This window comes from Arachis hypogaea, chromosome 19 (genome assembly GCF_003086295.3).
Source record: "Arachis hypogaea cultivar Tifrunner chromosome 19, arahy.Tifrunner.gnm2.J5K5, whole genome shotgun sequence".
NCBI lineage: Eukaryota > Viridiplantae > Streptophyta > Magnoliopsida > Fabales > Fabaceae > Arachis > Arachis hypogaea.
The window spans coordinates 150535311-150556249 of record NC_092054.1 but is presented as its reverse complement, the minus strand read 5'-3'; the positions used below and the strand labels follow the sequence as shown (position 1 = coordinate 150556249).

At 35.1% G+C, this 20939-nt stretch overlaps 2 protein-coding genes across 4 annotated transcripts; both read left to right on the top strand.

Moving 5' to 3' along the window:
* Positions 1-4280: 4280 nt before the first annotated feature.
* Positions 4281-7360, top strand: LOC112775100 (large ribosomal subunit protein uL3z). The gene is made up of 6 exons (XM_025818568.3): positions 4281-4395; positions 4584-4678; positions 4992-5102; positions 5567-5871; positions 6374-6783; positions 6876-7360. The coding sequence occupies exons 2-6, from the start codon at positions 4594-4596 to the stop codon at positions 7132-7134; spliced, it is 1170 nt and encodes a 389-aa protein (XP_025674353.1). The 5' UTR covers positions 4281-4395; positions 4584-4593; the 3' UTR covers positions 7135-7360.
* Positions 7361-15367: 8007 nt separating this feature from the next.
* LOC112775427 (polypyrimidine tract-binding protein homolog 3) lies at positions 15368-20546 on the top strand. Of its 3 annotated transcripts, none has more exons than XM_025819027.3 (15): positions 15368-15519; positions 16144-16211; positions 16317-16388; positions 16500-16576; positions 16686-16764; positions 17068-17191; positions 17949-18013; positions 18106-18155; positions 18337-18378; positions 18477-18528; positions 18624-18642; positions 18789-18802; positions 19155-19262; positions 19360-19503; positions 19982-20546. In XM_025819027.3, exons 2-15 carry the CDS (start codon positions 16155-16157, stop codon positions 20369-20371), a joined length of 1293 nt encoding a protein of 430 aa, XP_025674812.1. In that variant the 5' UTR covers positions 15368-15519; positions 16144-16154; the 3' UTR covers positions 20372-20546. The 3 variants fall into 3 exon arrangements, with proteins under 3 accessions (XP_025674812.1, XP_025674813.1, XP_025674814.1); XM_025819028.3 differs by having other exon boundaries at positions 15426-15723; XM_025819029.3 differs by lacking the exon at positions 15368-15519 and adding an exon at positions 15775-15798.
* Positions 20547-20939: the final 393 nt, after the last annotated feature.

Here is a 20939-nt window from a genome sequence, read left to right as displayed (position 1 = left end):
GTACAGGCAAAACCTCATTGGTGTTATCAAAATTCTCCAATTTTTCAATCACCATAGAAGCTTCATGGGGTTTGGTGAAGAAACCAATGGAATCCACTGGATCTGCACCTGGACATGGTTCTTGTGATGATGGCAAGATCCCCTCACAAGTATCTGCATGTGTAGATGTTAGCCCAAAATATTAATATACAACACAAATTTCGACAATTTTGGTCTAAAAGTCCAAGAAACTAGAGAATTGGTCTTATAATATATGATGAAACCATTTGATTAAAACTGAAAACTAGTACTTGATGTAAAAGCTGGAGTAACAAAAATGTTGATTTTGCATCAAGAAACCATTTGTTCATCAATATTAGATTATTACTACTTACTGGTTGATTCTTGAGGCATATTTCTGTTATACTGTTTTTCAGCTTCATCTCCACCCTTTCTAGTTTCATTAACATTGTCACAATTATGAAGAACTCTACTATTGTCATCCAACTTGGCAACTTCTTCCACAACTAAATCCTTAGCATATTCCACTGAAGCAACCTTTGCAAGATCAACATTGTTCATGTCACAAGCTCCAGCATCCTCATCTCTTGGTGAATCTGGGATCGTTGAATTCCTTTGAGACTCCAACCCTTTAATCTCTGAATTTTTGTGGTGCTTGGGAGAATAACCAATTGTTTGTTCTGAATCTGTGCTTGCACTTCTTTTAAGTGAAGATATAACATTCACTTCACTTGCATCTGCTTGATTGGTAGCATTGTGTAGCAACCAAGATTTGAAAGATTATAAATTCATTGCTATATATATAATTAAGTGCGTTAATGACATTGTTCTATTGGAAGATTATAATTACAATACCTGAAGTAGTCACTTTGTGATGATCATTATCATGATGGCTTGAATTCAGCTTATTAGTCTCCACATCTGACATGTTCGGGCATGCCCCAAAGTCTTCTTTTTCCTGTGTTTAAATTCAATACGAAAAATCTTTTACACTTTCAATGCATTAAAATTGCTATTATATTATTAATTCATATATCTCAAACAAAAATATGGATTTAGATCTTCTGATGTTACACTACACACTAATATGAAATTTATGTTTAGAGAGAACAACCATGATTTTGATCATCCTAACATATAGCATGCATGTAAATTGACCTTGAGAATGGAAGAGAGTCTATGTGCCATTTCTAGGTTCTTTAGATTTGCAGGGATGCCATGTTTCTTGCACAAAGATTGCAGTTGCTTCCGCTTCATAGCATGAAGATCCATGTCTGCTCTCTACTTTCAAGTTTCAACCAAACAACACACTAACTAGTGCAATAAAGCAACTGCACAAAAATCATGACTTACACTAACTAGCAGTTATTTTATATTTTATATTTTATATTTTTTTTTTCCTGGAAGCTGAAGTTACACTAAATGCGAAAAGAATTTCGTGCTACATGGGTTGGTTAATGAGGACCAACCATGAAAGAAAAAAATAACTGCCTTCATCATATATGTATTTTTTTAAACAAAAAGTTTGTTCATTGGAAAAAGAATATTTTGCCTATCAAAATCAGAAATATTTTAATTTTTTTACAAATAAATATATTTTAATTAAGGGTAAAAAGACTCCATATAAACTTAGAGCCCGTTTGGGAACGCATAAAAGTTACTTTTTTTGACTTTTGAATTATGAAAAGTTACGATAAGCGTGTTTGGGACTATTTTTAAGAAGAGCTTTTAACTTTCTGAAAAGTTAATTTATAGCTTTTGGAAGAAGTAAAAATAGATGACTTTCTCCTTTTTGATAAGTCATTTTATCACTTCCGTGAAAAAAAAATTGATTTCAAAACAAAAAAAATTTACTTTCGTTCTTGATTTTGTGGAAAAATGTTTCCTGTTTCTGCTGGAAATACTGGCCATCCACCACCATTTTCACTCAAGGTTCCATCTTCTAGAAGCACTGGCCTTCCACCATCATGCTCACGCAATATTCCATCTACTGGAAGTGTTGGCCTTCCACCACCATTTTCACGCAATGATTCATCTGTTGAAAGTATTGACCCTTCACCACCATCTTCTGTTCCATCTGAACCAGCATATATTTCTTCCAGGTATTTTTTTTTTATCATTTTATCATTCTATTTTTATTATTAAATTTGTATTGAATATTTTGTATGCTATGAAATCTCAATTTTAATTTTATTTTTTTATATGTGAATTTAATTTTAATTTTTTTATATGTGATTTTATTTTTATACAACTTGCTATTATTTTTATAATTAGTTTTATAATTTTCTTTTTTTTTTTATGTTCTTCCCCAACAAATTCATGAAAGTGGCAAGTCCGAAAGAAAATTTAAAGCTGATTGGAATGAATTATTGGTGCTTGTATGGCTTTACACAATTTTATTCGACGGAATGACACAAGCGATGAACAATTTGAAGAATTCTATGAAAATTTTGATCTTATGGGTGAAGGTGAAGGTGAAGTAGAAGAACCAGTTTATAATGATATTACGTGGGAAGAACCGAATGCTGAAAGTACTAGAAAAATGGAACTAATTAGAGAACAAATAAAGAATCAATTGCCTGATCGATTGTAATTTTAGTGATTTGATTATGTAAAATTAACCTTCAATAATGGAAAGTATTTGTTATTATCGTTATTTTAATATCCATTCTCTTATGTTAAAAAAATTGTATTTTTTGAGTTATTTATCCAAACACTATAGTTAAAAATCCAAACACAAAATAACTTATTTATAAACTACTATTAATAAAAGTCCTTATACTTTAAGCTCCTTTTTCAAAAGAACTTATTTAAGTTATTTATCCAAACTGGGCCTTAGGGTAAAAATAACGATAAAAAAATTTACTTTTTAACATAAATTATTTTCAGGGTCCTTTTAGGCATAAATTGTTTAGGTTTTGTTAGGTGGGAAATGACTTTTGTGAACAATTGACTATAGAATTGACCTAATAAAATAAAAAAACACTCAACTCCAAATTACCTCCTAAACTCTAATATTAGGATAACTATCTGCACATCTAGTGAACATCCAGCCATTGTTAAGTGTATGAATAAATCGAATCAAAAGAAATAACCATCCAATTAAGAATCAACATAATCAACCATCCGCATACCTATTGAATTGAACATATGTGAGAATAAAAGAAGGATAAGAATAATTTTAGGAAGTAAAATAAATGAGTTCTAATAGGAGAGAACTCAAAATGTTTAGTAAGGAGTATTTTTGTCAGAAAATTTTATTCTTATTCGTTGAAGTTATAGCATAGAGATACTATATATACGTCTCTAAAATTATAATTGAAGATAATAACAATAACAATATCCTTATTCACATCATCTTATAGAGCTAGTTAGAAGAAATCTTTCATATTGTTTTTCCTCTTTACAAAATATATAGCGAGCGCATTATTGTGAGTAGTATTCAATTTCATATTACTTTGTATTTATTAGAAGTCAAAATTCCGCTCTAGACTCAACAATATCCGACATATCCATTATTCACATTGTTTAGTATTTTCATTGTCTACTATACTCTTCCAAATTTTTTTCCCCAGGATATCCCCCAACCTAACAGGCCAATGACTAATTCGTCGCAGATCTGAGCTCCATTTAAGGGTCTCCTAGCCAATTTTTTAGTCCTTATAAAATATTCGTTTCAACTCCATATGTTAAGTACCTATGATGGATGGACACTGACACATGGACACGATACGACACCGAATATGCCGACATACGAATTTTAAAATCTTATAAGATACAGAGACATTCATATATATAAAATATAAAGTATTTTTGAGATAAATCATAATGAATTTTGATATTTTATTAATATTAAATATAAATTAATTTTTTAATGTTTTATTTTAGTTATATAAAATATTAAAATTTTTTATTTTAATAAATAATAATATATATTATTTTTAAATTTACTTTAAGAATATATATTAAGAATAAGACTGACAATGATGGTATTTAAGTATGTATAAGTATATCCGGAGAAGAATTTTTTATATTTTATTAAAAAGGTTTAATATAGCAGACATGCTTATTGGTCTATTGGATGAGTGTTGATGAATGTTAATGTTTGAAATGTGACACTGCAATTCAACGATTCTTTATAAGTTAGTACTTAGCGCAGCGGAAATAATGGATTTTCAATTTTTAACCGAAATCTTTTTTTTTTGGCATTGTAAATATAATCGTGTAAAATAATTCATGTGAAGGCCCAAAAATGAAATGAAGTATGGATCCGGCCCATAAAAATTAGGCTTAAAAATTATAGTTAAAGAAGTTGACGTTATATAACGACGCAAAGGCGCTAGGGTTTTAGCCCTCATTGCTTTTCAGCTTGGCACACCACTCTCGCCGCTGCAGGTTCTCTCTTCTCTCTCTTCCTCTTCTCACCTCCATTCCGCATTATTGTTCCTTCTAGATAACCATGTGAATGACTTGTTTCATGATTGTTTCATTGAAATAGTTGAGGTTTTTCAAATTTTTTTTGTTCTCATTTCCCAGCTAAATTACCTTCATTTTGACATGTGTTTGTGTTGTTGATCTTGAAGGAGGTGAAGGATGTCTCACAGGAAGTTCGAGCACCCAAGACACGGTTCTCTGGGATTTCTCCCGAGGAAGCGTGCTGCTCGTCACAGAGGAAAAGGTATTTTTTGTTTCTCAAATTGTTGTATAATGATATTCTGAATATGAAATTCCACGATCTGTTACCCTGGATATGTTTTTCTTGAACTCATTTATATATATTACTTGTCATTGTTATGGCCATTTTTTTCAATAAGAATATTTAGATGATGTATTGTTATGTTGGTTTGTCAATTCGCATGAGAAGATGGGTTGTATGTACATTTGCTGGTGTTAAGGGTTTTCACTTTTTTATTTTTTACTTTTGAATAGTACTTATTAAGAATATGGATATAACAATTCTGACTTGTTACATTGTAATTTGATTCATGCAGTGAAGGCATTCCCCAAGGATGACCCGTCAAAGTCCCCCAAGCTTACTGCTTTCTTGGGTTACAAGGCTGGTATGACCCACATTGTTCGAGAGGTCGAGAAACCAGGATCCAGTGAGTCACTTATTTACTCGTGTTTCATGCTACATAGCAGGGCATGGTACATTTTCTTAATTGTTATTGGTGAAATGGTTCACCAGGTTTATAGCTGCTGAAAGATTAAATGAGTATTTTTGCTTGTATAAAAATCAGGGTTTCTGGTTATATTATAATTTCTCAAATTATTGAGGAGACTGTTTCTTGAGATATCTATTGTTTGGAAAATAGTGTTTTCTGTCCTACCTTATATCGTAAAAAAATTTGAGCAGTTGCCAAACCATTAAGCATGTCCATTTTTTAAATTTATTTTGGTGTTTCTCACTTGTTTTTGTTAAATTATGAATTTATGATTGAACTTTGCTATTATTGTTCCCCTGCAATCCAATCAGCTGTATTAAACCTTCATTTATGTGGTTTCTATTTATCATTATGATTTCCTTTTTTCCAAATATTTTTTGACTTGTTTACTTTAACATCAGAGCTTCACAAGAAGGAGACTTGTGAGCCAGTTACAATTATCGAGACCCCTCCAATGGTTATCGTTGGAGTTGTGGGTTATGTGAAAACTCCAAGGGGTCTGAGGACCTTGAACACTGTATGGGCTCAGCATTTGAGTGAGGAGATCAAGCGTAGGTTTTACAAGAACTGGTGCAAGTCCAAGAAGAAGGCATTCACCAAGTACTCAAAGCAGTATGAATCTGAAGATGGAAAGAAGAGCATTGAATCACAGCTTGAGAAGATCAAGAAGTATGCAACTGTTGTCCGTGTTTTGGCTCACACTCAGGTACTTGATGACCCATCTCAAAGTAATTTATAATTTTCTTTATGAAGTGTCTTTATTTAGTCAGATGTATGAATACACATACATTCACAATTGTATATATTATCAACTGCCATTTGTTTCCTTTTTGGAATGAGAATGATGAACTCCTGTGCTAATGCAGTACCAAGGAATTTGGTGCAATGAGCAGCACTTTCCACACGAGATTTCTGACTCTCATTGTTTCTAATCTCTTTATGGTCCCTTTTTTTTGTTATTAGGAATAGAATGCATTGAAGATAGTAGGATAAAACACATTTTGGTTAAATGCTTAACCAATGTTTTTTGAATTCTGCATCATCTGTACTGAATGCTTATAATTATCGTTTGGCAAATACTTTGGTACATGATATTCCTTTTATTTTGAAATAGTATTTTGTTGATTGATGTCCAAATCCATAATAATGGTTTTTAACTGATTTGAGCTTAGATATATTATTAACATGCGGCTTTTTTATTTTTCCAGATCAGAAAAATGAAGGGTTTGAAGCAGAAGAAGGCCCATATCATGGAGATCCAAGTCAACGGTGGCACTATTGCCCAGAAGGTGGACTTTGCCTATGGTTTCTTTGAGAAACAGGTTCCTATTGATGCTGTGTTCCAGAAGGATGAGATGATTGACATCATTGGTGTCACAAAAGGTAAGGGTTATGAAGGTGTTGTGACCCGTTGGGGTGTGACTCGTCTTCCCCGCAAGACTCACAGGGGTTTGAGGAAGGTGGCTTGTATTGGTGCTTGGCATCCTGCTAGGGTATCCTTCACTGTTGCCAGGGCTGGTCAGAACGGATACCACCACAGAACTGAGTTGAACAAGAAGATTTACAAGCTTGGCAAAGCTGGAACTGAGTCTCACACTGGTGATACCGAGTTTGACAGGTGAGTGACTTATCTGTTTTCTTAATCTGTTGTGGTATACATAAAATTTTAAAAGTTGAAACCATAACCAATTGACTTTGTTTCTGTGGCAGAACTGATAAGGACATTACTCCCATGGGTGGCTTCCCGCACTACGGTGTTGTTAAGGATGATTATCTCATGGTCAAGGGTTGCACAGTTGGTCCAAAGAAAAGGGTTATTACATTGCGCCAATCCCTCCTCAAGCAGACTTCCCGTGTTGCCCTGGAGGAGATCAAGCTCAAGTTCATCGACACCTCCTCAAAGTTTGGACATGGTCGCTTCCAGACAACACAAGAGAAGCAAAAGTTCTTTGGACGCCTCAAGGCATAATTATGCTGAATGGATGGAAATGCTTCAAGTTAGATTTATATTTTGCCTTACTATCTTTCATAAACTTTGTAGTGTTTTATTTTCATATTTGTAATTCGTGGATCCTTTGCTAGGTGAGTTCCTCATTTTGGCCAAACTATTGTTTCAAAGCAGAGACGGTACTCCAAATTTTGGTTATTTTATGGTTTGTACTTGCAATTTTAATAGTTTGATTATATTTTTAGTAGCTTGGATTGTTCTATCTAGGTCGATATTTCATGGTAGATTTTGTTTAAAGTCGAAATGTTTGAAGAGCATTGAAGGCTGGTTTTTCAACCTTAACCACTATTTACAAGGGCAATTTTTTATTCGGGCTTTAAAAGGTTAAATAAACTTCATGTTGTATCTTTCTGATTTGTCAAAATTTGTTTTACATGTTGATTTGCCTGTTTGCTACTTACTAATGTTAGTTTTGTGTATGTATAATCACCTTTCAATTCCAAAGGACGCTTTAGTTATTTTAACAATGCTCTACAATCAGCCGAATAATTGAGATTCTCTAGATTGGAAGTTAAATTTGAATCCTGTACAACAAAATGTTTCATGTGAATTAATTTTTCCAATATACAGAATATAAAATTCAAGATGTTGACACAAATCTAAAAGGAATGTATGTAGAATCATACTTAAATTAGTCGTATGTTGTCCCGTTGTTAATTTGTTCGTTTCTCTTACAAGCCTTTTCCAAACATATATAAAAAAAATACGTTTACCACTGTAAACCTGCTTACTTTTTATACTGCCTTTTCTTTTGGTACATTGGAAGGAGGAAGCAATGCAGTTTAAGCTTAATCTCATGCATACAAATTTTGAACTCAAGTAATTAATTCAAATTAAAAAAAAAAACAATATTTGAGTGACAGGTTGATTAGGACATTAGGTGGACCAACTCTTATTAAGGCCGTGGGAAAATCATCAAATATGCTCTCAGACAAAAAGTGTTTTTGGATTTTGTTATTGATAAAAATATTTTTAAATAATTTAAAAACATGTAAAAAATGACCAATTGTGATCAAAGCTTGTTTTATTAATGGAAAAACGTGACCTAACTTACTTGTTAATGTTAGAGTTTTATTTATTGTATAAAAAGTTCTATTTAGTACATTATTCTTTTCTCATAACGTAGAACGTCTCAATTTACGTAAATAAACATTTTTTTTATCTTTTTAAACAATTTAAAGACATTTTTGTTGATAATAAAATTTAGGAGCATTTTTGTCGAAGACAAGTAATTTGGATGCATTTTGGTAGTTTACCCTAAGATCTTACAGTGTGTTTAGATGGTGTACGTGTATATGAGAGACACACACAACAACACGTGTATTATTTGTTTTGTAAGACACAAATTTAAAAGAGACACGGTTACACATAACTACCCACAGAAAATCTGTATTTTGTGTCTGGCCAGAATGAAGAGACACGGATATTTGGTTTGAGATACATATCAAAATTCCAAAATTACCCAACTCACATTAATGTTCTTTTTTCTCTTCTCCTCTCTCCCTCCTCTAACCTCCATTGTTACATCTCAACTCCTCCTCCAAATATATTACATCCTCATCCTCCACCATCCCAGATCCATCAAGTAGTTATGCTTCCGAAGCACTCTCTCTCTCTCTCTCTCTCTCTCTCTCTCTCTCTCTCTCTCTCTCTCTCTCTCTCTCTCTCTCCCCCCCCCCCAACGCCGCAGTAACCGCGGAGACAAAGAAGGTTGTCCAACACTGTAGTTTGCCTCCGCATCACCCTTTGCCATCACTGGCATTTTTTCCCATTTTTCTCCTCTAATGCGTCAACAAACCCTCTCCCTCCCTAATTTTAGATTTGTTTCTGCCTTTCTTTTAATTTTCTTTGTTTTTAAATTGAGTTGTTTAAGCGATATTTAAATTAGAATTGTTAATTTTATTTATTTGAAATAAAATTGAAAGATCAGTAGTGATGATAGTGGTGGTAGAAATTGGTGATGATGGTGGTGAAGATAATGGTGGTGTTGAGATTATTCTGATTTGGAGATAAATTTAACTTTTAAATTAGGTAGACGTGTCTTGTGTATTATGACTATTATCACCAAACGTGTTAAAAATTTTGTGTATATCTGTGTTCATGTATCTCTGTGTCTTTGTGTCTATGTCTCTATTTTTTGAAGACAATAACCAAACACAGTGTTATGTAACAATTGTTAAGTAACAAGTGTGAGGAGTGTAATGAATTAGTCCTACATTGAAGAAAATAAGGAAGAGTGAGAAGTTTATAAAATGAGAGACACATTATTTTATTACCTTAAAGTTGAGTTGGATATGGGTCTTCCCATCTTATGTTTTCTTACTTGATTCTTTTTTGGTAGTCGAGAACTTCCCACAATAGCTAAACAACAACGACCATCAACATTTTACCCAAAATAAAAATTATTAATATTTTTATATTATTTACTTTTTTTGCCTATATATATATATTCCACATTATTAGATTTGTTCATTTATAAAATAGGTAAAGTAGTAAATTGGTCCCCCTATATTTGAGTTTAATCCTATTTTGATCTCTAAAGTTTATAGTGTCCTATTTGAATAAAAAAAAGTTTCATTAGCCTCAATGTAGTCCCACCGCAAAGTCAATATTAAATAATTAACCTCACCGTTCCATCAAAACATAATGTCTTTTCCTGAAGAAGAAGTACAAACTCAAAAGGCACAGGATCGGCAATAGATGCATCACCACGAGCCACTAGCCTTGGTTCAAAGCACATGGAGAACATTGTCGAGAACTCGCTTTTCGCGGGAAAGTTCGCTGGTGGCAATGAGAACAAGGCCATTGTCACCTCTACTGCAGGAAACTCCCCTCGACAACCGAAAAGTTTGGTTATATAAGCTTTTTATATCTAAAATTGAGTTTCGTTAATTATTTAAAATTAACTTAACGGCAAAACTATATTGAAGCTAAATGAAACTTTTTTGGATGCAAATAGGACACTTTAAATTTTAGGGACCAAAACAGGATTAGACCTAAACATAAGGGATCAATTTAGTACTTTACACTATAAAATATAAACGTATCTTTTATTCATTGTGTTAATTTATTTTTGGTGGAAGCTCACATGTAGTTGCCTTCATGTGAATTTGATATTTGTGAATCATTAGATAATTTGACTAAAGAGGTAAATACCAAATCGGTACCCGAAAGATTCTGGCACTGACAAAATGGTACTGAAAGACGTTATCGACAAAATGGTACTTAAAAGAAATTAAAATTTGACAAGTGTATCCTTCAATTCGCCGAAACACATCTCCAGGGAGAATAATGCTGAGGTGAAATTTTTAATTAATTAAATCGAAATCCAACCTGAAAAAAGAAAATTCCCAAATCTAAACCCTATCCTCATCTCCTTTCTCTACTCTCTTCTCCATCTCTCAGATCTCTGTCGTCGGCTCTTTGTTGCCATCTCCAAGTCCCCTCCTTTCTCCATTGTCGTTGCCCTTCTCTTCGTCACTTGCCATATGCTCTCTCTCTCTCTCTCTCTCTGTTTTACCCCTATTTTCTCACCATTTTTTCCCTTTTCTCTTTTGACGGCCAAAGAAACAATAGCATTAAAGATATTTTATTGCGTATCTAGTTATTATGGAGGTGGTAAAGGAGGAGGACCATGAGAAGGCTATAATGGTGGTGCTGGTGGAGAGCATGACATTGGTTATGGAGGTGGTTCTGGTGGAGGATATGGTGGTGCTTGTAGAGAACATGGCACTGGTTATGGAGGAGGTGGCAGAAGTGGCGGTGAGAGTGGTGTAGGGTATGGTACTGTTGGAAGAGCACATGGAGGTGGCTATAGAAGTGATGGCTGGTGGAGGTGGTAGAGCATATGACAGCGGTGGAGGTTGAGGCACTGTTTCAAAATGAAAGCGAGAGAGTGCGTTGGGGAAAAGGGAGGGAGAGATTAGGGTTAGAGAGATTTTTCAAGGTGAATTGAATTAATTAATTAAGAATTTTACCTAAGTATTATACATTAACAAGGTTGCCATATCAAAAAAATACGATGGCCAGCTCAGTAGTATTCTCATCGGAGATGTACTCTGATGAATTCAGGAACACGTTTGTCATATTTTAAAATCATTTAGGAACTATTTTGTCAATAACAAAAGTCAAGTACTATTTTGTCAGCGTTAGAATCTTTCAAGTACTGATTTGGTATTTGTCTTTGACTAAATCATCATTTAACAATTTTAAATTATCAATTTTAAAGGAAAACAACTCTATGCAAATCTTCCCCTTCATTTTTGTAATAATTTTCTCATTCTCAAAATAAATGTCGTGCAAATGAATGTATGTTTCTCAAAAGATAACATCTACACTTTCAAGTGGGAAAAATATATTGTAATTAACAAGATTTTTTTTTCAATTTTTTAGGTGTTTAATGATATTTATTTTTGAACAAATTTTTAAAATAAAACATTTGGACTTTAAATTTATCGAAATACAACTTTTGCATATTGGATACGAAAATGCACTTTTTCACTAAATTATGTAAACTCCGAGAAGGGTCTCGCAGATTCCAAATGAACGTAAACTGCTACACCTCCTCTAGCGGTTTACATTGAAACTTGAAATGGCCAGAAACCATGGTAGGGGTCTCACGGTTTCTGTGTAAGTATGAAATATGCATAAACTGCGACAAGGGTTTATACTTTAGTATAAATACGCGATAGGAGGGTCGGTTTGAGCCACTTTCATATCTTAGAGAGAGAAAGAGACGTTTTCTAGAGAGAGAAAGAGAGGAAAGTGTGGTGAGGAAGACATTTTGACTTTGCTGGGGCCGGACTGTGGCGGACAAACGTAGTCTTTACCGGCTCAACGGCGTTGCGCACGTTATCGGCAACATAAACGAAGAGGTAAGTTTGTTTTCTTTTAGTTATTATTTTTCATATAACAAAAAATGTAGTATTCGGGTGCAGTAGTTAGAACACATAATTTAGGATTGGCCAGTTTATGATTCCAAAGTTAAGATGTAAATTTTAAAGGTAGGATGAAATCTTTAAGTAGAATGATGATCCTCTTCTATTTGAGATATAAGATTCAAATTGTAAGGCTTGTAGGGTTGTTGATTAAGTATCATATTTAAAAACTAAGACTTAAAATTTTAGGTTTTAAATATGCACGTTTAAATTCCGATATTATAGTTTTAGTTGTTTAGAGTTTAAAATTTGTTTAAAGATTAAATTTTGTAAATAGAATGTAGCGGTTGTATTTTACGTTCTTAAACTTTAAAATTATACATTTTGTAGTTTAGGGTTTGATTATTTTAAATTAAATATTTGAGTCTTATATTTAAGTTTTATTAAATTTAATTTAAAATTATAAGTTTAGTATTTGTTTTCGGTTATAATATATAGATTAAACTTGTTAGTGATGGAATTTCATTTGGTTTGGTTATTTCTCTCATATACTACAGCCAAGTAAGTGTATTTATAGTGTCCGGAGATAACAGAACATGCATCTACATGATAGGATCATACTCTATCTGGAGAGGACTGATTTGTATCATCTGGTGAGGCTCAACACGAGGTGGTTTTGGTTAGATGAGCCTCTAGTCAGCGCATTCAGTGAGAGGTGGCGTCCTGAGACGCACACCTTTCATATGTCATTCGGGGAGTGCACCATCACACTGCAGGATGTTGCATACCAGCTGGGGCTGCCCGTGGATGGTTTACCTATATTCGGGCGCCTTACAGATTTTGAGAAGCTGATGGATGATGGCAAACCCGCTTGGGAGTAGTTTCAGGAACTATTTAGCGAGCTTCCCTGCCAAATAAGGTAAAACAGTTTACAGTCTACTTCACCTGGTTCCATGAGAGATTCAGGGTGTTGTCGGAGGATGCTACTGAGAACACCGTACGCATATACGCATATATCATAAGAATGCCTTCTTGTGGGGTCACATGTTGACGCAAGTGGGATAAGAAAAAAGCTCAGGGCTCCGCATTCTCCCATTCCACAAGTGCAAAGGCAACCTGCAAGATATTCGAGTTTTCATCTGGCGCGATAGCCAGAAGCAAAGTTCCGCCACACTTCCCATATAAACGAGTCTCATCAATGCTTACTAGTGGCTTGCAATATCTAAATGCCTCAATGTATGGAGGAAATGTCCAGAAAAGACGATGAAAATACTTCGTAGACTCATCAACCTGATCACCTACACGTACCGAAGAAGTCTTCAATAATGCCACAGTTCCCTCCATCGTGGCTTGCACCCCAAAGATCCAACGGGGAAACTCGGCATATGACTCTTCGTAATCTCCGTAGATCTATGCAACTGCCTTCTGTTTTGCCATCCACACCTTCCTATAACTAGGTCTGAATCCATAGGTTACCTCAGTAGCTTCTTGCAACACCTTTATCCTAACCGCTGCATCCGCCCTAACCAACAAAAAGATTCTCACAGAAATGACGTGGTGATCGAGCTGTTGGTGGTCACTCAAAATCGAAGTAGCCAAGCAAGTGTGAGTTCTGTTGTACCTTCTAACCTCCTAATTACCCTTACATTGCCGAAGTGTGATACGAATCATCCACGTGCAGCCGTTCCCAAACTCCTTGCATCTCCCATGATACTTCAGATGATTTGACTCCATCACCCAATACTGAACTCCACGGCGGATGCTATAATTCTTAACACTCAACACAGCTTCCTCCTTAGTTTGAAAAGATTGGCCAATCTGAAATTTCTCAGAAGGATTTTCCTCGTGTAATTCTTGGCCTCCGAAGGTGGGATCTATGTCCGGTTACTGGCCGACTGCTTCCAAGTTCAACATCGAGAAATGTGGTAGTTGTTGGTGGGACCCAGAACTGGATGACCCCTGACGTGCCGGTGGGTTCCTAGGAGTACCCTCCTCACTGTCCCCCAATATGTGATCTGGCTCATCGTCCGAATCACCCTCTCGCATCGCATTTTCAACATGATCCAGCTCACCATCACCTGAAAGACCAGGAATCAAACCAGGTGACCGAGCTAACCCTGCTGGAACAGATGGTGGTTCAGCCAACAAACAACCAGGTGCAACGACAGGCATCGAAGTAAAAGCACCCCCACTGTCGTCGACTGAGGATTTGGCACTGATGCCCCGGAACTGTTGACACCATCTTCCAACTTGGCATACAACTCGTGTATTCTCACCTTCGGAAAACTGCGCCGACAATGAAACAAAACATGCATGTCTTCATCCAACTCTATCACAAATGTGTCATACTACACACCAGTTGACACAATTGTAATCAAAATCTTGTAGAACACCTTCTTCACCCACTTGGCCCCACACAAACCCGCCTTTTGCAATATGCTCATCTTTAGTTCTGACAAAGTTTTTGTCGAATGGATAAAAACACTCACCCATTCTTTATCAGTGAACTTAACACCGTGCCTTTTGTTTTTTTTTTTAATTTTACCAGAGCAGTGGACTAGAACAAAAAAAAAATATCCTCGCCATCCATTTGTGAAAGTGTGAAAATGACTCTCTACCATCACACCACTCCCTCTTGGTTAGTATATATAGGCAAATTTGGTGCAAGTATAAACCGTTGGACTCTCTGTTGCGGTTTATGCATATTTCATACTTACACAGAAACCGCGAGACCTCTACAGTAATTTCTGGCTATTTCGAGTTTCAATGTAAACCACTAGAGGAGTGTACCGATTTACGTTCATTTAGAATCCGTGGGACCTCTCTCGCGATTTACATAGTTTAATGAAAAAGTAAATTTCCGTATCCAATATACAAAAGTTGTATTTCAATAAATTTAAAGTTTAAATATTTTATTTTAGTAATTTGCCATTTATTTCTTAATAACTATACATATCTAAAAATCCCATTAATTTGAGAATGTGTGAGTATTTTTTTTTTTTTGGTGACTAGAATGTGTGAGTATAAATGTATAATATAGCATTTAATTTGATATATTATGAAGGGAAAAAAGAAAGAAAAGCTTAAAATAATAAAATGAAAAGAAATTAAAATTGGATATTTTGGTTGACTAAACTGTTGGCAATGAAAGCATGAAAGGCTCAAACTGAAAAGGGAAGTATATTGGATAAAAGTTTAAGTGGAGGAGTCATGAGGGTGCACTCGGTGTGATACCAAAAACTGACCAAATCTTCAAATTGGGAAACCTTATAATTCAACTAAGTTTATTATTTGATTATTATCTCATCTTACAAAATAAAAAGGCTAGATAGAAACATAACATAAGAATATAAGATAGGGCAACATTAATTGAGTATCATGTGCCACACTAACACCTCTTTTTAACTCTTATTTTCTCTCTCTTCCTCTTCGTCCTTCTCTCTCTCTCTTTCTGTCACTCCACGCTCAGGTAACTTCTCTCTCTCTCTCTCTCTCTGTCTGTGTTTTAGGAAAGGAATTTGCTGTGTGCTTCGTGTGCTGATACGTCACGATTCATGCCAACTTTTGGGTGTCTGAGCTGGATTTTTGAGATTCCCTTTTTTTTTTCGCGATTTTGTTCACTGCACTTTTCTGCTATACATGCTCTCCTAGATTCAGGTCTCAACTGGTGTGGGTATGCGAGTTTCATTCACTACTAACTAGATTACAAATTAGATTTTTTTTTTGTTCTTTTTCGATTTGCACCCTGGTATGCGAAAGCCCCGCACTTTTATCAGTTAGCACATTATTATGATTCATTGGCAACTTGATCAACGAGCAATTCGGTTTTGCAAAGCTTTTTGAATTGAAGATACTTCTTTTCTTTTCTTTTCTTTCTTTCTTTCTTTCCCTCTCCAACCAGCTGTTTTGTGGGGGTGTAGTTCAGAATGAGAAATTTTCCTGCGTGCCAAATGCTAACTTTTATTCTAATTGCTTGCTTTTAAATTAGTTTAGAACTAGAGAAATATTGTGTTGTAGTGCTATCTATACATAAATAGTAAAAGAATAGTGATGAAGTTTATTTGTAATTCTTCTCTTTTCCTTTGTTTTATAGATTTGCAAACAATGGCTGAACCTTCCAAGGTCATCCATGTACGAAACGTGGGGCATGAGATATCCGAAGTACGCTTTTTTTTTCCCTCTTGGTGGATGACTATGTTGTTTGTACTTGGCACGTGGTACGTGTAATGTTTAATTGTTTATGATGTTTTTATGCTTTGGTTGCAGAATGATTTGCTTCAGCTCTTTCAGCCTTTTGGAGTCATAACAAAGCTTGTGATGTTGCGTGCAAAAAATCAGGTTTCCTTTTTAAATTCATGCCTCAAAATAAATGAGACTTCTGGTTTTCCTTCTGAAATTTAAGGGTGCTTTATTTTATCTTTCTTTTTGTTAATCTGCTACTTATTTCAGGCTCTTGTCCAAATGCAAGATGTTGCTTCAGCCGTTAATTCTTTACAATTTTATGCAAATGTTCAGCCAAGCATAAGGTATGCACAGACTTGTTTTGATAATTTGGTATCATGGTATGTTATGCACTTTTCTTTTCCATTGATTGTGTGAGTTCCTAAACAATCCGGTTCTTTTGTTTTACTCTAGGGGGAGGAATGTTTATGTCCAGTTTTCCTCACATCAAGAACTAACATCAATGGATCAAAATCAAGGGCGTGGAGATGAGGTTGGCATTTTATAATTTTCATGTTTGAGTTAAAAGGGTTTATGTTTCATGTTGTTCGCTGTCTATACATTTTAATAAATTGGCCCTTTGTGGGGAACTAGTACTTTTTCTTTTATATGCGATCTTTCTGCCATATCTGTGTTATAATCTTAGGTGGTTCCATTACAGCGGGTTCAGTGTGTTAAATTAAGTTCTGTATTTTCTCTTTCTCTTTATCATGTACTTCTCTATTTATTCTCCTTTCTCTCTATCTCTTCTCTTTCTCTATGCTGTTTTGCTGTCGGGAACTCTCTGGATGCGCAGCCAAATCGAATTCTCTTAGTTACAATTCACCACATGATGTATCCTATAACAGTGGATGTGCTATATCAAGTATTTTCTCCCCATGGATCTGTGGAAAAGATTGTAACATTTCAGAAGTCAGCTGGTCAGATTCTCTCAGATTTCTCCCTTTCTTTCTTTCCTTTCTTTCTTTCTTTCCCTATGAATTTGGACTATAACTGGGTTATAGAGGATATATTTTGGTCATGCTGTAATTGATTTTGACATATATAAACAAAAAATTTCGTTTTCTGTGTAAATAAAAAAGTTATTACTGAAATTTCTGTTTTGGAAACAGTTCAGTGGTGTCAATTGATGATCGATCCATGTAACCAACTTATATGGTAGTATATATTTTGATAAATAGGGACTTATGAATAAGTTATCTGTGCTTGGACTTGGATACATGGTTACATCAGCGCTTGTTTTGACTGTTCTAAAATATGCTTCTTGAGAAGCTAGATAATTTATTGTGTAGTGGAATGTAGCTTCTGTTTCTATACATTATGTATATGTATTTGCCCTGTAATTAGATATCAGCATTGTGATTGCATTTTTATATGGGTGAAAAATAATCATTATATTGCACAGGAGCATTGGCTCAAGCGATAAAGGGCATCTGGTATCATGTGGATAGTGGGGGCTTCAATCGGAAATTACACAATCCCCTTGTTCCAACCCCCTTAACCACTCACTACTTGCCTTGGGGTCGTGGGATCCAGTTTGGCCTTCCTGGGTCCCATGCTAGGAGGGCCTTCCTTGTACCAGAAAAATAACATATGATTATATTTGATATATCCATGTATATTTTTTTTATAACTTATTGTATGTAATGTTTCATCATGTATTTGCATGCTGTGTAGGTTTTCAGGCTCTTATCCAGTATCAGTCACGTCAGCATGCTGTTGTCGCGAGAAGTACACTTCAGGTTCTTTAACATTTCCTTTCAGCTCGAGGCTTTTACCTGGCATTTTAATTCTGATATTGTCTCTGAATGGTAATTTTATTTATGAAATTTAGGGACGCAATATTTATGATGGTTGCTGTCAGCTGGACATTCAGTTCTCAAAGTAGGTTAAATCTATCTAAAATAATTTCATTATATTTTGGTTTGTGGTTTTTAAGCACCCCGCGATGGCTGCTTCCTCCCCCCTTCTCTCTCTATCTCTCTTTCTCTCTCTTGATTTTTTTTTTCTTTTCTCCTGATTTTTTTGGTTCTTATTTATGAAAATTTAATCATCTTAATTGCAGCCTTGATGAACTACAAGTGAACTACAACAATGACCGTTCAAGGTGACTACATTGGTTCTCATCTTTCTGTTTTTGTTTACGTCTCGTTCTCTTTTTATCAATGTTATGTTATCAGATTATTGTGGACTTTATTCTGACAGGGACTTTACGAACCCAAATCTTCCTACAGAGCAGAAAGGCAGACCGTCACAAGTATGTTTTTTTTGTTTTTGAATGATTAAAATCTCCTCTTCATCTTTATCAAATCCGTTCTAATGTTTTTTTATCCTTCATCTTCTGTGAAACAGCCTGGATATGGCGATACAGGTAATATATTCTGTTCTTGGTTCTTTAGCCGGGGCAGGTTCTAAATATTTCAGGCTGCTTTGGTTGGTTTGCTATGTTTGTTATTGTGTTATTTTCTGTATAATTTACTAATATTTTCACTCTTTTTTTAATTTATTTTTTTGCAGTTGGATATCCTCAGGTTGGGTATTTTTTGCATCAAGTTGAAGTATCCATTTAAATTATTCTTGCACAGTGGATGTAGTGGGAGATGTCTGATGGTTGATCTTTTCTTCTATATTTATGTTGATTTTTTGTTTCCCAAATTGGGTGTTTTGTTGGGTGAGGTTGTTGTTTGTTAGGCTTTTATCCTTTCTTGAACTGCACATGATTTTTTTCCATTTTGAAAATGACAATATGATACGAGTATATCACTCTGATTATAATATGCTGACTGCAGTCGTTAATGCAATTTCTTATATTTCTGTTTAATTTACTTGTAGCAGTTCTTGTTTTTGTTATACGCTTATTTGTTAATTTGTTTTGAATCATAGATGGCCAATGCTGCAGCCATTGCAGCTGCCTTCGGGGGTGGTTTGCCTCCTGGAGTAACCGGGACAAATGACCGATGTACAATTCTTGTCTCAAATCTTAATCCTGATGTAAGCACTTTTTTCTGGCTTCTTCTCGGAGAGATTCTTTTTCTCCCTCACCCCCCTGCTCCCCTTCATTTAACTTGAAACTTGTTTGTTGTATCAGAGAATAGATGAGGATAAGCTGTTCAACTTGTTCTCCATTTATGGGAACATTGTGAGGATTAAGCTTCTCCGGAATAAACCAGATCATGCACTTATCCAGATGGGGGATGGTTTCCAAGCTGAATTGGCAGTGCACTTTCTGAAGGTTTGTTATGTACCTTGCTGTTCATATTCTTCTACGCTAGATCTTTGCAATAGGGAGTCGATTAAAAAGAGGGGTAAAAAGTATAGTCGATTTAAGGTGTAGAAACACAAATTTACTTTAACCTATTCGTATGTACTCAATTCTTTCTTATATCTTTACTAAATTGAGGAGTTATTATTGCTTGTTATATTCATCACCGGAGAGGGAACTTTTACTTTGTGTGTCTATCATTGAGTTTGTTATTGTTACGGTTCAAGTGTCTTTCAATAAAAAAAGATGTTACAATTTACATGCCGCATGTTTCTGTATGTGTTATACATGTTAATTTGTTGTTGTTACTTTTGTTCATGATGTTTGGCATGCAAAGATTCTGTTGAGATCCAATTATTAAATTTCTTGACAGAATTTGATATCCTGCTTATTACTATTCCTTCTGTACTTTTAACCTGGTCCCGACATTTTGTCTTTCGAGATATAGGGAGCCACGTTGTTTGGGAAGCGATTAGAAGTCAACTTCTCGAAACATCCTAACATAACCCCAGGTGCTGACACGCATGAGTATGCCAATTCAAACCTCAACCGTTTCAACCGTAATGCTGCTAAGAACTACCGTTATTGTTGCTCCCCGACAAAGATTATCCATTTGTCAACACTCCCCCAAGATGTCACCGAAGATGAGATTCTGAACCTCCTGGAGGAGCATGGAACTATTGTGAACAGCAAAGTCTTTGAGATGAATGGGAAAAAGCAGGCTCTGGTTCAGTTCGAGACTGAGGAACTGGCTACCGATGCTCTTGTATGCAAGCATGCAAGCTCACTTTCTGGTTCAGTAATCCGCATCTCATTCTCACAGCTGCAGAATATATGATGAGAATTTGTTAAAGCCTTGAGGACAACCCAAGTAACAGTTGTTAAGCATTCTGAGTTTGGGAAGGATATTGTTTTATGCAGATGATGATGGTCTTCTCCATTATGTTGTAATGGTGCCTTTGCTTGCTATTTAACTTATAACACCTGCTCTGACACTTATTTTTTCCTCTCTACTCATTTGTCTTCTTATCTCTATTACCCTTTTTTGTTCTTTAGGTTGCTAACATGTTGTAGGCCTAGAATTTGTGATTGTGGAATGGCTAGTTTTCAAGAGAAAAGGGAAGTTCAGCACCATGCATTTTTTCATAGTAGCTGTTGTATCTGTTTTGTAATTCATTCTAAAGTAGGCTTTTTGTATTCTCAATCCTCGTCAAATTTTTGTTGTGTTTAGAGTATCTTGGTCTACTCCTTTTTGTAGCTTACATATTTCCTTCTTACTCCTCTGCTATCATTCTTTCTCTTCATATTCTATTCTTCCTTCTTCTACCTTCTCCTCTGCAAGCACATGGATTGAGAAGATTTCATTATTTCTCCTACTCCTCTACTTACTCTTCTCTCTGCCCTTC

Coding starts and splice junctions, on each gene's coding strand:
- LOC112775100 (XM_025818568.3), top strand. CDS start 4,594: ATGTCTCACAGGAAGTTCGAGCACCCAAGACACGGTTCTCTGGGATTT. Junction 5,103..5,566: donor GGTCGAGAAACCAGGATCCA/GTGAGTCACTTA, acceptor CTTTAACATCAG/AGCTTCACAAGAAGGAGACT. Junction 6,784..6,875: donor GGTGATACCGAGTTTGACAG/GTGAGTGACTTA, acceptor TTTCTGTGGCAG/AACTGATAAGGACATTACTC.
- LOC112775427 (XM_025819027.3), top strand. CDS start 16,155: ATGGCTGAACCTTCCAAGGTCATCCATGTACGAAACGTGGGGCATGAG. Junction 16,389..16,499: donor TGTTGCGTGCAAAAAATCAG/GTTTCCTTTTTA, acceptor TACTTATTTCAG/GCTCTTGTCCAAATGCAAGA. Junction 18,014..18,105: donor TCGCGAGAAGTACACTTCAG/GTTCTTTAACAT, acceptor TATGAAATTTAG/GGACGCAATATTTATGATGG.